Below are 14,389 nucleotides of genomic sequence, written 5' to 3'. Positions count from 1 at the left end.
TGAGGGTTGCTGGAGTGGTGGGGGGTGGGAGGGATGGGGTGGCTGGGTGATAGACATTGGGGAGGGTATGTGCTATGGTGAGCGCTGTGAATTGTGTAGGACTGATGAATCACAGACCTGTACCTCTGAAACAAATAATACAATATATGTTAAAAAAAAAAAAAAGATAGTAGGAAGGGAAAAATGAAGGGGAGGAAATCGGAGGGGGAGACAAACATGAGAGACTATGGACTCTGAGAAACAAACTGAGGGTTCTAGAGGGGAGGGGGGTGGGGGGAAGGGTTAGCCTGGTGATGGGTATTAAAGAGGGCACGCTCTGCATGGAGCACTGGGTGTTATACGCAAACAATGAATCATGGAACACTACATCAAAAACAAATGATGTAATGTATGGTGATTAACATAACATAATAAAATTAAAAAAAAAAAAAAAGGATGAACATCCCTGAGCATTTTTATGTTTCAGAAAGAGGTCCCAAGAAGGTCAGCTTTTTCATCTACCAGTTCTCAACCGCAGCTTTATTCATACATTCATCACTACCAAGTACCCATTCTGTTCAGAGCAAGCCTGTCAAGCTTTATTCACCTCCTTAAAGAGGATAGAATAAAGCTGCATGTTTCATTGACACAGCTTCCCACTGAACCAGCCCCCTTGTGTCTAACAGTTCCTTAAAGACATGCAACTCTTGTGCTGCAGTTGGAGTTTGTGTCTAAGAAGGGCCACTATAAGTCAGAAATGTCACTCTCCAAGTATAGATTTCTGGTTTCCCTGGGTCCCCATCATCATTCCCCACCCAGAGCATCAGCTGATTACTGTAAGAGAGCACAGTTGCCTGGCTTTCTAAAGTGTATTTAGCAAACAGGATGCTAAACTTTTTATTACTGCAGATCTTATGCTTTCTTATTTGTTGAGAATTTTAAATAAACATTTTTTAAGTCAAGTAATTAAATAAACATCTCTGCCATTTTTTCTTTCCTTTTTAGCAAGTCTTTCCCCTTGTTTAACCGATGCATCCCTCAAACGCCTGAGTGCTATTCCTTGTTTGCATCTGTTTTGATAAATGATGTCGACATCCTCCATCGAATTCTAAGTGGAATAATGTCAGGAAGAGACATAATCCTCGGCCTGTGTATCTTTGCATTAGGTAATTTTCAGTTAGTTTTCTTACAGTGACTGTGCCAAAGTTTCTAGCACTTACGTTGTACAGTGAAAATTATCCTCTTGACTTAAAGATAAAACTTCACATATTTTCTTCATAAATATTTTCAATATTTTAGGTACAGGTGGGAGAGGGGGCAGTAGTATTAGGGGAACACCAGCCGGCTCTCTGCCAAGAGACCTCAACTGCATGTGGGTTTGCCTTAATACAGCGGCCATGTTCCAGAGCCTAGTCCTCAGCTCTGAGTAAGCATGGGTGTGCACAGCAGATTCACAAACTGGCCAGTTTGCGAATTGGCAGTGAAAATTACAACTGTCAGGGGAACCAGAAATGCGTGTCTTCTGGCCAGACTGCCCTCTCTCCATAAGCAAGCCAGGTCAGAAGGTTGCTTGGTGAGCAAGGGAAGGAGGCATGTGCATCATGTTAAATAGCATCAGACAGCAGTGGCCTGATGTAGCCAACTGCCTGCTTTGGGTTGTAGGCACGTCGAGGCCTCAAGCCAGGACATGCCTCTTCTGGGCGTTTCTGGAAGCAGCTACCCCCACCCCTGACCCTTTAACTTCCTATTTGCTGTCCTCCAACTTGAAGAACCCCTTTAAGAGTCAACTTTGTCTTTGAACAAATTAACACATTCTGCTGTTGTGGGCAGTAGTAATGGCCTGCTGTCTACCCCTTTCTGCAGTGGCTGCTCCCCAACTGTTTGGTTGAAAGAAATTCTTTGGTCAGCCATGATTTTACCAGTTTACAAGTTGAGTGTTCTGTAATTTCATTACCAGAGGGTTACTAATTCCTGAATGCTTGGGGATGCCTAACTCATCACCTTTATGTAACTTCCCGATTTCTTATGACCCAAATGTGCCAGGCCTTGTGCTTACTCTTAACTCATTAAAACCTCGTCAGAATGCTGTCACCACTTGTAGGAGGGGAAACTGAGGCTTAGGTTAAGTGACTTGGCCAAAGTCATGTGGTGACTAGACTGGGTGGCAGAGCTGAGACTTAACCCAGGGTGTGTTCTGATCCCCAAACCCACATTCTTAACCACTACACCAAAATATCTATATGTAATCCTGATTTCTTGTTTAGACAAAAAGTAAAATAGTATCTATAAATTCACTGAAATGCTTAACATAAATTCATAAGCCTAAAAGCCCAAGTACTGGACAATAGTGTGCAGATTTTTTACATATACAGCTTACCAAAACATTAGAACCTTAAAATTGTCATTTCTAAAGTCATTAATTGGGGCGCCTGGGTGGCTCAGTCGTTTGAGCGTCTGCCTTCGGCTCAGGTCATGATCCGAGGGTCCTGGGATCAAGCCCCACATCGGGCTCCCTGCTCCTCAGGGAGCCTGCTTCTCCCTCTCCCTCTGCCTGCCTCTCTGCCTATCTGTGCTCTCTGTCAAATAAATAAATAAATCTTTAAAAATAAAAAAGGCATTAATTTTTCATATTTAATAAGAATACCTGAGAACATTTAAAGTTAAAACTATACATAAGCTCAATAAGAAGTCAAAAGAATTAAGTATGGTAAAAAAAAAAAATTTTTTTTTAATGGTTCATTTGAACTTAAAAACATTTTGGGGGGTACCTGAGTAGCTCAGTCAGTTAAGCATCTGACTTAGGTTCAGGTCGTGATCTGGGATTGGGCTCTGTGCTCAGTGGGGAGCCTGCTTCTCCCTCTCCCTCTGCCCCTCTGCTCATGCTCTCTCTCTCTCTCTCTCAAATAAATAAATTCTTAAAAAAAACATTTTGGGTATTTGGGAATAAGACCTAATTAACAAAAAAAAATTTTAATGCAAGAAGAATGCTAGGGCTTCAGAAACTGGCTTACTATAGCAGACTGAACTTGTATACGCTTCAGAGAGTGCTCTGGGTGTGTCTTGTTATTTTTGTTTAGTAGATGTCGAAGATATTTAGTAACTGAAGGAACTCCTCAGCCCTCCCTCTTCTGGGAGTCATGATAGCCCTGCCATTGTCATCATCACTCTCACACCTTGAGAGTGCTGTTGGGGTTTTTATGTTCTGCTTAATTTTTCAGCCTTGTCTTTGGGCATGATAGTCACCTTCCGCTTCATCACCACCCTCCTGGTTCACATTTTCATCGCACTGATTATTTTGGGACTGTTGTGTAAGTATTTCTACTTGATGGATTTCTTTTTGATTAAATGAAAAGCCTTTCCATTAAGTACGGAACTTAAAAGTTGGCATTCTTGAGCTAAATAGGCTTCAGAGAGTCTCATCCAACCCCAGTGTTTCACATATGAGAAAACTCAGAGCCAGAGAGTACAAAGGGACGTGCTTGTGTCCTGCAGATACTTGCCAAGTTGATGCCGGTCTGTGATCTCTGCCGCTCTCTCCAGCGGTCCTCGTGGCCCTACCATTAACAGACTCCAAGGCTTATTGGAAAGAATGCCTGCTTTTAAAGAGTGTCTTCTGACCTTTCACATCAGCTGTTGACATGTAGGTCCCCACAGTTGTCATGCAAAGGCTCCCACCAGTCTAAAACAATTCAGGCCCTGAGCTGGGGCAGGGTCCCAAAGACCCTCCCTGTGCCCACTGGTTCCCCTTTTGTCGCCGGAATGTGGGTCCATCCAGGGGTTGTCAGGAAAGGGGGTCTGAGAGAGAGGGGCACACAGGAAGTTCAAGGTAACAGCTATTTACCAGCTGGCATGGGATACTTGAACTTTTAATAATTGGTATGACTGTAGGGTTTCATGCCCCTGAATAATCAACTCTGCCCTCAGCAACTTAGAGCCCTATGGCTCACAGGTGCACAGCGTGCCATGCTGGAGGACGGGCACAGCCCCTCATGACGGACCCTTTCCCGCCTAGGACAAGGGAAGACCAGTGTGACCCTCTTCTAGTCACTGGTGGCAGTGTAGGTGCAGGTAGTGCCTAAACGGAGGGCATGTGCAATGTCAGGCTACCCACCCAGGCTCGTGAGTGCCACGCTGACGTCCCGGTTCCCGCAGGGGTCGGCGCCAGTGGAGCTCATCGGGCAGTTCTAGACTTTGGACTTGAATGGTGTTCCCCTCACTGCCCTGCCCGTGCACTTTCCGCCCTGCTCACACCCATACCCAGTCTGCAGGCTGGGCTGACAGGACGCACCTGTGTTCTGGAATCCCCTCCCCATGCCTCCCAAAGACAAGCAGCCACTGCGGGCCCGGACGGTCCTTGGGGAGGCTACCCTGGCCCTGGCCAGCTCCTCTGGAGGGTTGGGTGGTACCCATAAAGCCCCAGGCCCTTGGGACCCACTGCCCGAGCCAGGCCACCCCATGTGTGGTCCACATGGAGCGGGGGGGGGGAAGTTACCCATGCATCTGTGCTGAGTTGCCCTGGTGTTTTGCTTTCTAGTTGTCTGTGGTGTCTTATGGTGGCTGTATTACGACTATACCCATGACCTCAGCATAGAATTGGACACAGAAAGGGAAAATATGAAGTGTTTGCTGGGGTTTGCTATTCTATCTACAGTAATCACGGTAAGAAACGCCCTTCCAGCAGGAGTTCAAGTAGCCTGCTAAAACTCTGAAATCCAAATAATTGGATTTTAACTAAAAACAGCTAGAATTTGGGTGGGTTTTTTTTTTAACCTCAGAGTATGCATACATAATAGTATGGTGAATGTATACATGTTTAGTGCGTTCTCTTTTTTATTTGCAATACCCACACAGGAATAAATCAAAACCTTCAAAAAAAAAAACAGGAAAAAGGCTTTACCTTCTTCCCAGGTCATTTCTGCCAGCTCTCAGAGGTTGATTTGTTACTTGTGCTGATTCATTTTCCTTGAACACAGTAGAACCATTTTTACCCCCAAGTGGCAGTAAGGTGGATGCTGTAAGTGGGGGGTGGGGTGCAGACTTACAACAGTTCCTGTTTCCTGTTTGTGAGGAGCCTCCCCGTTCAGGCCAATGGATGCTCTGCCCCCTCCAGGGTGTGGCAGCTCCCACTGCCCTTGAACACAGAAAGCCCTTTATTTCCAAACCCATGGGCCACTGAGTGATTTTGGTGTTCAGAGAACCCACTGCCTCCTCCGTGAACACCCTAGTTGAAAACCGGCTAACAGAATGTTGAGGCAGCAGGTATGGTTGTTGTGGGAGGAGGGAGCTTGGAAAATCATTCAGGTCACTCCGCAGGGGGGCATTAAAAGCCTTAGAATCACAAGGCCCTGGACGGGGGCTGGGGCTGATTTTTAGGCCACCATGGCCACCCTTGCTGGTGTGTTGCTTACTCACCGTTTGTGGATGGGCCACAGCTAGGGTTCCCACAAGCCCTTTAATTCTGCCGGCGAGCACAGACTCTCTCACCAGTTCTCGGCTAAGGAGAGCCTTCCATTCCCATATTTAGTAGTCTCCACATTTTCTCCTTTCTAGTGAGGTTTCAGGTGTGTGTGTTCGTCACATGGAGTGCATCTCAGGGAGCAAGTGTATGACTAAGGAAAGTTCCTGATCTGTCCTGCCCTGGGCAGGGACCAGGCCTGCAGCTGCTCCAGGGCCTGTAAGGAGGCTGAAGGAGAAGGGACCCCCTGCACCCCAGGTGGAGGCTGGAGCGGTTGGGCAGCGGGGGACAGCCCGCCTTCTCCCTGAGCCCTCCATAGGGCTTCCTTTGTCTCTACACACTGAACCTTTAATGGCCACCCAGACTCCAGAGTCAGGGGTGACTTCTCTTCCCTGAGCGTAAGGTTAGCGTGAGGGAAGGCTGTGAAGGCAGAGAGGCTGTTCTCACCTGTGTCTGTGAGGACTGTTCAGGGGTTGTGTCAGAGGGTAGCAGCAGACCAGCTCCCACACCATTCACATGGTACTTTTGTCACCGCTACTTACTAAGTTCCTGCCAAGTGCTGGTTGCTGGGTGGGCATGTCCTCACAAGAGCCCTAGATTGTTCGTTGCCATTTACTGAGCCCCTCTCGTGCACTGGGTCCTGTACTAGGCAACAGAGCTAGCAAGACAAAACACACCAATAGCACCTGTCCCCTGATTAGATGAATTACAAAGCAAGCAACTGCATGACGTGCTACACGGGGAAAGACTCTAGCCTTTGTGGTCTCGGGTGGGCGTTCAGACCCATGGCCTACTACCCACCATGTGACCTCACAGAATGGCTTGGCCTTAGGCCTGGGTCTCCTCATCTGTCAAATGGGGGTATTCCTGAAGGTTCCATGGACTTCCCTGCTCGCTGGGGAGCATCCGCCACAGAAGCTCGGCCACCCCTAATGCCCCTGACTGGAGACCTGGGGCTGAGAAAGTGGGGCTGGCTACAGGGCAAGAGGATAACCCCGCCTAAGAAAACCACTGCCCGCTTGCTGCTCCCCCCGCCAGCCCAGCTTGGCTCCCACAGGACCCCGGCACAAGGCGAGGGAAGGAAGACGGGGAAAGTCACATCCTGTCGTGTAGTCAGGCACCACTCCCTGTCCCCAGTGCTGGTGTCCAAGGGGGAAGAGGAGTTAGCAGCTGCCCCTCTTCTCCCTCCGCCTTTCTTACCCCCGCTTGTCGAGAGGGGCAGACCAACCTTGGCAAGAGGGGAATAGAAGCAGAAGAAAGGTCCCCTCCTTCAACCCTCATCCCTTCTTGCTTGCTCATGTGGGAGCCCCATCCTGCTCGTCTCCCCCCACTCCCTCCCTACATGCCGGAGCCCAGCGGATACCAAGAGTCTCATCTAGTGAAGATTTCCCAGGGAAATCCTTGCCCGCTACCAGGACACTTGGGTGGATATATGGTCCTGTCTCCTGAGTTCCCAGAAGCTAACTTACAAATCAACTTGAAAACATTGTTCTGGGAAGATGGGGGCTGCGTATGAACATTATCTAAATAGTTTCACAAAAAGCGCTAGCTGTGATGAAGCAAAGAGGGTGACTGGCATTAAACACACACCTCAGGCCATCAGCTTAGGAGCACAGGCTGAAGGGCAGCTCCTGGAGGCTTAGAGCCCAGAAGGATGAAGTCAAGACATGACCCCCATGGTGCATCAGCCCTGCTGCCCAGCCGAGCCTCGCTCGTACCCCCAGTGCCATCCCCACTAGGTAATGCTGATCCCTGCTGAGACTGGGGAGAGGGTCAGGTTAGAGTTGACTCTACGCTTCTAATGAACATCCTTGCAGTGTACTTAAGAATGTGAGCGGAGTAGTGTATGCGTGCATATAACTTGGAAAACACACATGCATTGAAATATGCATATGTTAGCTTTCCACTCGGGAGCTAGAAGCCAAGTTTATTTACCTAAGGATCATATAATTTTGCTTCATGAAAATTTTAAGACAGACCAAAAAAAGGTCCCTCTTTCTTACTGATAGTAGAAAATGCAGAGTTGGAAATTCCTACTTAGCCTTTACAACTTAGGGGTGTCTGGGCATGTTCAGCTGGGGCAGGACGCTCTGCTCCCAGTTTTGGGAGCAGTTTTAGTTTATCCCACCTTCCTTCGACTTTCCTCCACTAGACTGTGAGATCCTTTGGGCCAGGAATGCCTCAGGCCAGCTGGAAGAGAAAGGGTATCTTAGGGTAAAGGAATAACACATGTGGAGTCACATGGACACAAAGACCTGTAGGAGGTTCTCTTGGCAGAAGCCTGAGAGACAGGTATGGGGAGGGGCTATGCCAGTAAGGTCCTGATCTGGGATCATGATGACTTTGATCTTTATCCAGAAGCACAGGTAACTGTTGAAGGATTTTGAGCTGGGAAATGACATCATTGACGCTACCCTTTACAGAGAGCCCTTTAGCTGTGGGTTAGAGGAGGGAAAGGGGTAGTAGGGGTTGGGAGCCAAGGGGATTAAAAAACAGAGGCTAGGGGCGCCTGAGTGGCTCAGTCATTAAGCATCTGCCTTCAGTTCGGGTCATGGTCCCAGGGTCCTGGGATCGAGCCCCTCATCGGGCTCCCTGCTCAGCAGGAAGCCTGCTTCTCCCTCTCCCACTCCCCCTGCTTGTGTTCTCTCTCTTGCTGTCTCTCTCTGTCAAATAAATAAATAAAATCTTTAAAAAAATTAAATTACATTAAAAAAAAGAGGCTAATGAGGACGTTATTAGGGTACAGATGGTTGAGGATAGGACTTGAGCTGTGATCAGTTGTGGGACTAGAGACTGAGAGATCTAGGAAATTGAACGCAGGTGACTGGGATTGTGCTGTGCACCAGGGGTGGCTCTGCTCTTGGGGAGCTTAACCTAATGGGAAATTCAGCTAAGTGAACATTTGCAGTAGAAAATGCCGAGTGCTACAGTTGGTAAGTTTGGGATAATATGGAAATATACAAGAGAGGAACCTTACTTATTCTTGAAGAGTCCAGAAAAATTAGGGCCTCTGGAGTAGGAAATCTAGAAGGAAGAGGAGATTTTTATGTGAAGATAATGAATTTGGCTCACGATGAGTTGAATTTGAGACACAGTCGGATGTTCATGGCCTGGCCGGGAACTGACGTGCTTACTCATCTAGCGCCTAGAGAAGGGTGAGGCTGGAGGTGGTGATGGTGGTCATGGTTCTTCTTCTTCCTCTTTCTTCTTTCTTCTTCTTTTCAATTTATTTGAGAGAGAGAGCATGAGCCAGGGGACAGGGGACAAGAGAAAAGGGAGAAGCAGCCTCCCCACGGAGCGGGGAGCCCGACGCGGGGCTCGATCCCAGGACCCTGAGACCATGACCTGAGCCGAAGGCAGACGCTTAACCAACTGAGCCACCCAGGCGCCCCAGATCTGGAGGTTCTTGTTTGAAGTGAAGGTTATCAGCCGCTAGGAAGGATGCTAAGACCACAAAGGCATAGGAGATAGCCCCAAAAGACTCTGAGAAACAACTGAAGAAGTAGGAGGGGAGCCAAAAGAAAGAGTGATCACGGAAGTGAAGGGAGGAGAAAGTTTTAAGAAAAGAGGAATGGACAGAGATTCACATGCCATGCTCTAGGTTAGGGTATGAAAGTGTGGATGGCAGATGGAGACTAGTCTGTGCAGAAGCTCGCCTGTGAAGGGTGTGAGGAGATGGCAGGTGGCTGGACTGGGTTGTGGGGGTGAATTTAATATGAAATTTACATGGAGGGAGGCCAAAACCAGTAGAGAGGAAGGCACAGAAGGTTGCTTTGAGGCATAATCACTGTCCTTTCCCCATATAGTTGCATTCCTTGCCTTTTGCAATCCTTGAGCGTTCTCTGAGTCTTTTGGGTATTGTGGGGAGGAGGTAAGGGATAGAAGATGATTCTCTGACCCTAGAGGACCTTATTTGCATTTTCTCTTGCTCTCTGACCAGACCTCAAGTTCCCTTAGGGCAGGGACTGTGTCTTGTTCACTCTTCCAGCTGCAGGGTCTCTCATAGGGACCAGCACATAGTAGATGCTCAATTAGCATTTGAACATTTTTCTGTTCAATTATAATAAAAATAGTAGATAAAGAACTGTTTGCTGAGATATCAGTGAAATATGAAGGTTTGCTTCTCAGTTCTTCATTATTTTGAGTCATTTATTCTAACCCCTTTCTCACCAGGCGGTTCTGCTCGGCTTGATTTTTGTCCTCAGAAAGAGAATAAAATTGACAGTTGAACTTTTTCAAGTCATAAATAAGGCCATCAGCAACTCTCCTTTCCTGCTGTTGCAACCACTGTGGACTTTTGCCATCCTCATTTTCTTCTGGGTCTTCTGGGTAGCTGTGCTGCTGAGCCTGGGGACTGCAGGTAAGAGCTTTGGGTTCCATCACCTCGGAGGTGGGCACGGAAGACCCTGCCATTTTGGAGCCATTGACCTGTTTTCATGGGGACCAAACCTCCCCTGCAACGAGGCGTGTCCGATGACAGTGGTGGTGATCTCGCCGGGGCCCTGTCATGGAGGAAAGCAGGAAAACCCTTTTCCTCTTTCACACTGGCATTAAAGAAACTGGGTTTGTTCCAAGAGAGAATAAATTCAGTAAGGACTGAAAGAGCTTTCAGAAAAACTACAATATGAACAAAAGCCTCTAGAAAGAAGGATTCAGATTTTATCCACGGCAATTTGCCAACTCCTCTCACATCACTGATCAAGAAGATCGCCCTATTAAAAGTCTGTTGTGCCCAGCAGAGCCAGCTTACGTTTAAAGCAAGTGCACATGGTCACATTGCTTAGGTCCTGAGAAGACAATCCTGAATCCCACCCCCCCACCCCGTCCTGTTATCTCTATACAGTGGTTTTCCACCAGAGGGATTCCTCAGAATCAGCTTTATTAAAGTACAGTTGCCTGGGCCTCCTCCTCAGAGATCATGATTCACTTGATTTGAGGTAGGGCAAACGATATTTTTTTGAAGCCCCATAACAGGGCAAAGAAGTGCTATTTAAAGTACTGTCTGAAATGAGGTAATGAGCTTGTGTCGGAATATATACCACTCATTTATCGAGAAATCTCGCAATGGGGGGGGAAATGTCAGCAGAAGGAAACACTGGGCTTCGTTAAGCAGTCGGTCTGTGTTCTGGTGCAAGCTCTTCATCTCGCTGTGGGCTAGTAACAAGCAGTGTGGGGATGGGCAGCTAGTCTGTAAGCACACTTTGGTCCAGTTTTAGATCTTCTCTAACTCCTCTGTTTGATTTGGTTAAGGCCCACATTCACACTCTGACAGGAGTACCAAAGAGTAAGTTGCTTTCTGAGACCAACCATCACCAGACAGATAAGAGCCACAGCAGATATCAAATCTACAAGCCTAATGTGATTCCTTACTGTTTTATCAAGTTTATCTTGTCCCCAATCAGCTCCAGTCAAATCTGTAAGAACAACTTCTGTGTAGTAGATTCTTAGTCACCTGGGGTCTCTTCCCTCTCCTCTGGAGTCAGCTGACCCATTGGAGCTGGCTTCAAGATGGTCAGCAGCCTCCCTGGGAGACACAGCCCCTACCTCTAGCTCCAGAGATGCTGTAGGAGCACTCTCTTCTGTTGTTCTCTGGAAGCTCTCCGCAGACCTGCAGTGAACTCAGAATAATTATCCAGGAAGAACCAGGACCGTAATCAGTCAGGATGAGGTGTGTCTGGGAGTCACAGAACACTCAAACAACCAGGGGCTTAAATACGATATGAGGTACGTGACAACATGTCCGCCTCCACCGCACCGGCCAGATCCCCGTGACACAGCAACACCTTCCTGCGAGGGAGGCCAGGAGACACGGTTTCATCTGGGGAGGCCACACACGTTAAAAAATTAGAGGTTCTAGTGCCAAGAAAAAGCAAAGAACAGATATTGTGGGACAGTTGGAAGTCTCAGCTAGGGCAACACCGAACAGCTCTATTTTGTTCGCTTGAAGCAGTCTCGGTTCCCGTCAGAGAGGAGGGCAGGAGCCTTGGTACGTGCAGGAACACAAGCATCTGTTGAACAGTGCCGAAATTCCAGGCTGTGTACTGGGAACTTCCTTATGTTCTCTGCGTTAAGCATGGCAGTCCCCCTTGTCCTGTGTTTGTTATGCTCAAGTTCCAAGCATGAGAATTGAGGTTCTGAGTACGCGCTCTGTGGAAGGTCACCCCGCTAGGAAGTGCGGGGCTCTCTCTGGCTCCAGAGCCCTAGGATGGAACCCGTGTGATCTCTGCCCTCTCGCATCTCCTGTGTCTGGGAGACCGAGTGGGCCTCCTCAGTTGTCTGTCAAGTCAGAGCAGTACTCGGCTGCAGCAGCTGGCTGGCAGATGTGGCCTGGGCCCCCGATATTGTGTTTGGGGTCTGTGGTTACAGGACAACAGGGCAGAGCCAGAGGTCGAAGCCAGGGTGGGCTGGGAGTGGAGGGTGGCAGAGGGTGGCGGGGCATGGCGCACAGGGTGATGGACGGTGGTATTGGAACCCTTGCCCTAAAGAATCACCAGAGAAAGGGTGAGGTCCTGGGAATATGACTCAGGACCAGGGAAGGACCTTCCTTCCTCCTCCAGCCTCTGGGGCATAGCCGTCCTTCTGGGCCGTGAGTCTGGCTGAAGGAAATCGTCCCTGTGCTTAACCCATGCTACCTTGGAGCGAGGCACGTTCATTCATTCTTGCCTTTTACTTCACAACTGTTAGGGGAGCCTTGTGGGGCTGAGGCCCTGGGCTAGGCACTGGGGAGGAGTGGCATCCTCTCCTCAGAGCACTTAGAGTCTGGCGAAGGTTGATGAGTGTCATGGTAGGAGAAATGTGGGGAGCTCCCGTAGCGCCGGAACGAGGCTCTACCCTACTTTGTGAGTCAGGGAAGGTTTCTCAGAGGATGGGCTAGAAACTGCCAGATCAGAAAATACAGAAAGAAGCTAAGGGGGATTCACGAGGGGTCACAGGCAAACACCAGGAGAGGATCTGGTCACAGACGACAAGGAGAGAGCCAGTCCTGGGAGTTAGGGGTGCAGACGGAGAGGAACACGTCCCAGGGCTGCCTCGGGGGTGAGCGGCCAGCACGATGTCCCTTCAGTTCCCCGTTAGGCCCGACTTGGGCCCGGGGCTTTGGGGTCATGAAATAGGGTCTGCCCCAGGGCTGCGAGCAGGGGAGGCAGACAAGTAGGGGCTTCCGGGGGCCGAAGGTAGCACGGCATTCTGGAACCACCTCGGAGGTCAGGTACTAAAGTGTGGCCGTTCTCTGTCAGTGGACGGAGGAAACCAGGCCTGAGGGTGAGGGGCAGAGGGGCAGGCAAGAAAGCCAGGTGCCTGGGACCCAACATAGACATGCGTGCTGGCAGACCTTCCGCTTTGCAGGAGAGGAGGTGTGGCAGGGAGCTCTGGCCTTCCCTGCTACTGGGCTCAGGCACCCTAAAAACCAGACTGTCTGTCCCCTCCGGGCACCTGACTCACCTTCCCATTCACCCGTGGGCCGACCCAGGTGCACAGAGCTTCTTTGTTTTCAAAGGCCTTTTCACTCCATGCCAGAGCCACCACTCTGGGTCTGGGCGGGTCGCTTCTAGGCTTCATGTCATTTTGACCTTCGGGAGACGCCCCCCCCCCCCCCCCGTGCACTTGTCGGAGACTGAGAGCTGCCGTCAGCGCTTGTGAAAAGAAGCCAGGTGATGTGGGTGGTCAGAGAGGCCGGCACAGTGCCTGACTGTCTCCCTTCACGTCCCCTCAGGCGGTTATAGAGCCCTCCAGTTGTCCAGTCTGTATCCCGTGTGGCCAGGGGATGGGGGGCTGTCCTCAGTGGGGAATAGTTGGGAGCTTTCTATCACGTCAGGTGGTTGAAGGAACTAATATTTTGGGGCGCCTGGGTGGCTCAGTCAGTTAAGCGTCTGCCTTCGGCTCAGGTCATGATCCCAGGATGCTGGGATCGAGCCCCGCATCAGGCTCCTTGCTCAGCGGGGAGCTTGCTTCTCCTTCTCCCAGCCGCTCCCCCTGCTTGTGCTCTCTCTCTGTCAAAAGAATAAATGAAATCTTTAAAAAAGACCTAATATTTTAATGTGTAAAAAAGAAAAAGAAATACAGAAAAAAGTGACCTTGGGCTGTTTTTGCCCAGTTGAGCTATTTCTCTAGAGGCTATCAATCAGTCTCTGAGCTAGTCGACAAATTCTGGCTTGTTTGGGGATCGTTTCAGCAGACCATATCAAGGCCCTCCAGCAGTGACGTTGATTCGCCCATTAGGAACTGTCTGCTACCAGCCATGTGACAGTGACTACTAAAATCCAGTGGGGAAAAGCGAAACTGTCATAACCTTGGGAACCCAGCAGGTGCAGCTGGCAGGTTGGAGGGAGCCCGCGTGGGCTCAGTACACCCAGTTGTCATTAAGGTGGCCTGGAAACCCCAGAGTCAACAGTGGAGGAAGCCCATCTTGGGGGGCACTTCCCCTCCGCATGTGCTACAGTTAGAAGGGTCATCACAGGGATGCATTCAGTGTGCTTGGGACGGCCAAGGGCCCTGCTTGGAAAGGAGGCAGCAGGGTCAGACAGGTTTCCCATCAAGGGACCCAGGATCCCGGCTGGCTCTGGCCTTCCTTGTACGTTAATCCTCTGTGCTTCCCTTTTCTCATTTTGGCAGTGGAAAAATGATGCTTTCACAGGGCTGCGAGGAGGCTAAGATGGGGCCGGAGCTTTGCTTTGCAAATAAGGGACCATATATGTTCCTTATGTTGGGAATTACTGTTGGCTAAAGAGTATCTGGTCCCAGCTTCAGCTTTACTCTCTGCCCTGCCTGGCATATTTGAGAATATAGTTTACAAGAAAATTTTCTTTTTTAAGTTCTGACAGATCTAGAAGATAAAGCCTCCTAGCAGCCCAGACCTGTCCTGGGAAGAGGTAGAGGGAACCTGCACAAGAGAGATTTGAAACAGCTCCTGCTTTTTTGAAGTTTATGGTCCCTTTGGGATGGTGCAAAAGAAAACAG

General features: G+C 49.3%; 1 protein-coding gene across 5 annotated transcripts in view; it reads left to right on the top strand.

Moving 5' to 3' along the window:
• Positions 1 to 14,389, top strand: part of SLC44A3 (solute carrier family 44 member 3) — a 91,533-nt gene that overhangs the window by 28,540 nt on the left and 48,604 nt on the right. For all 5 annotated transcript variants that reach the window (XM_073896269.1, XM_025872236.2, XM_073896270.1 and 2 more), the window contains 4 exons: positions 985 to 1,145; positions 3,198 to 3,287; positions 4,514 to 4,638; positions 9,608 to 9,794. In XM_073896269.1, coding sequence (XP_073752370.1) covers positions 985 to 1,145; positions 3,198 to 3,287; positions 4,514 to 4,638; positions 9,608 to 9,794 — 563 coding nt within the window. The remainder of the gene's footprint in view (positions 1 to 984; positions 1,146 to 3,197; positions 3,288 to 4,513; positions 4,639 to 9,607; positions 9,795 to 14,389) is intronic.

This window comes from Callorhinus ursinus, unplaced genomic scaffold (genome assembly GCF_003265705.2).
Source record: "Callorhinus ursinus isolate GAN/ISIS: 27379988/994484 unplaced genomic scaffold, GSC_fseal_2.0 scaffold9, whole genome shotgun sequence".
Taxonomy (NCBI): Eukaryota; Metazoa; Chordata; class Mammalia; order Carnivora; family Otariidae; genus Callorhinus; species Callorhinus ursinus.
This window is presented reverse-complemented; position numbering and strand designations above follow the sequence as displayed.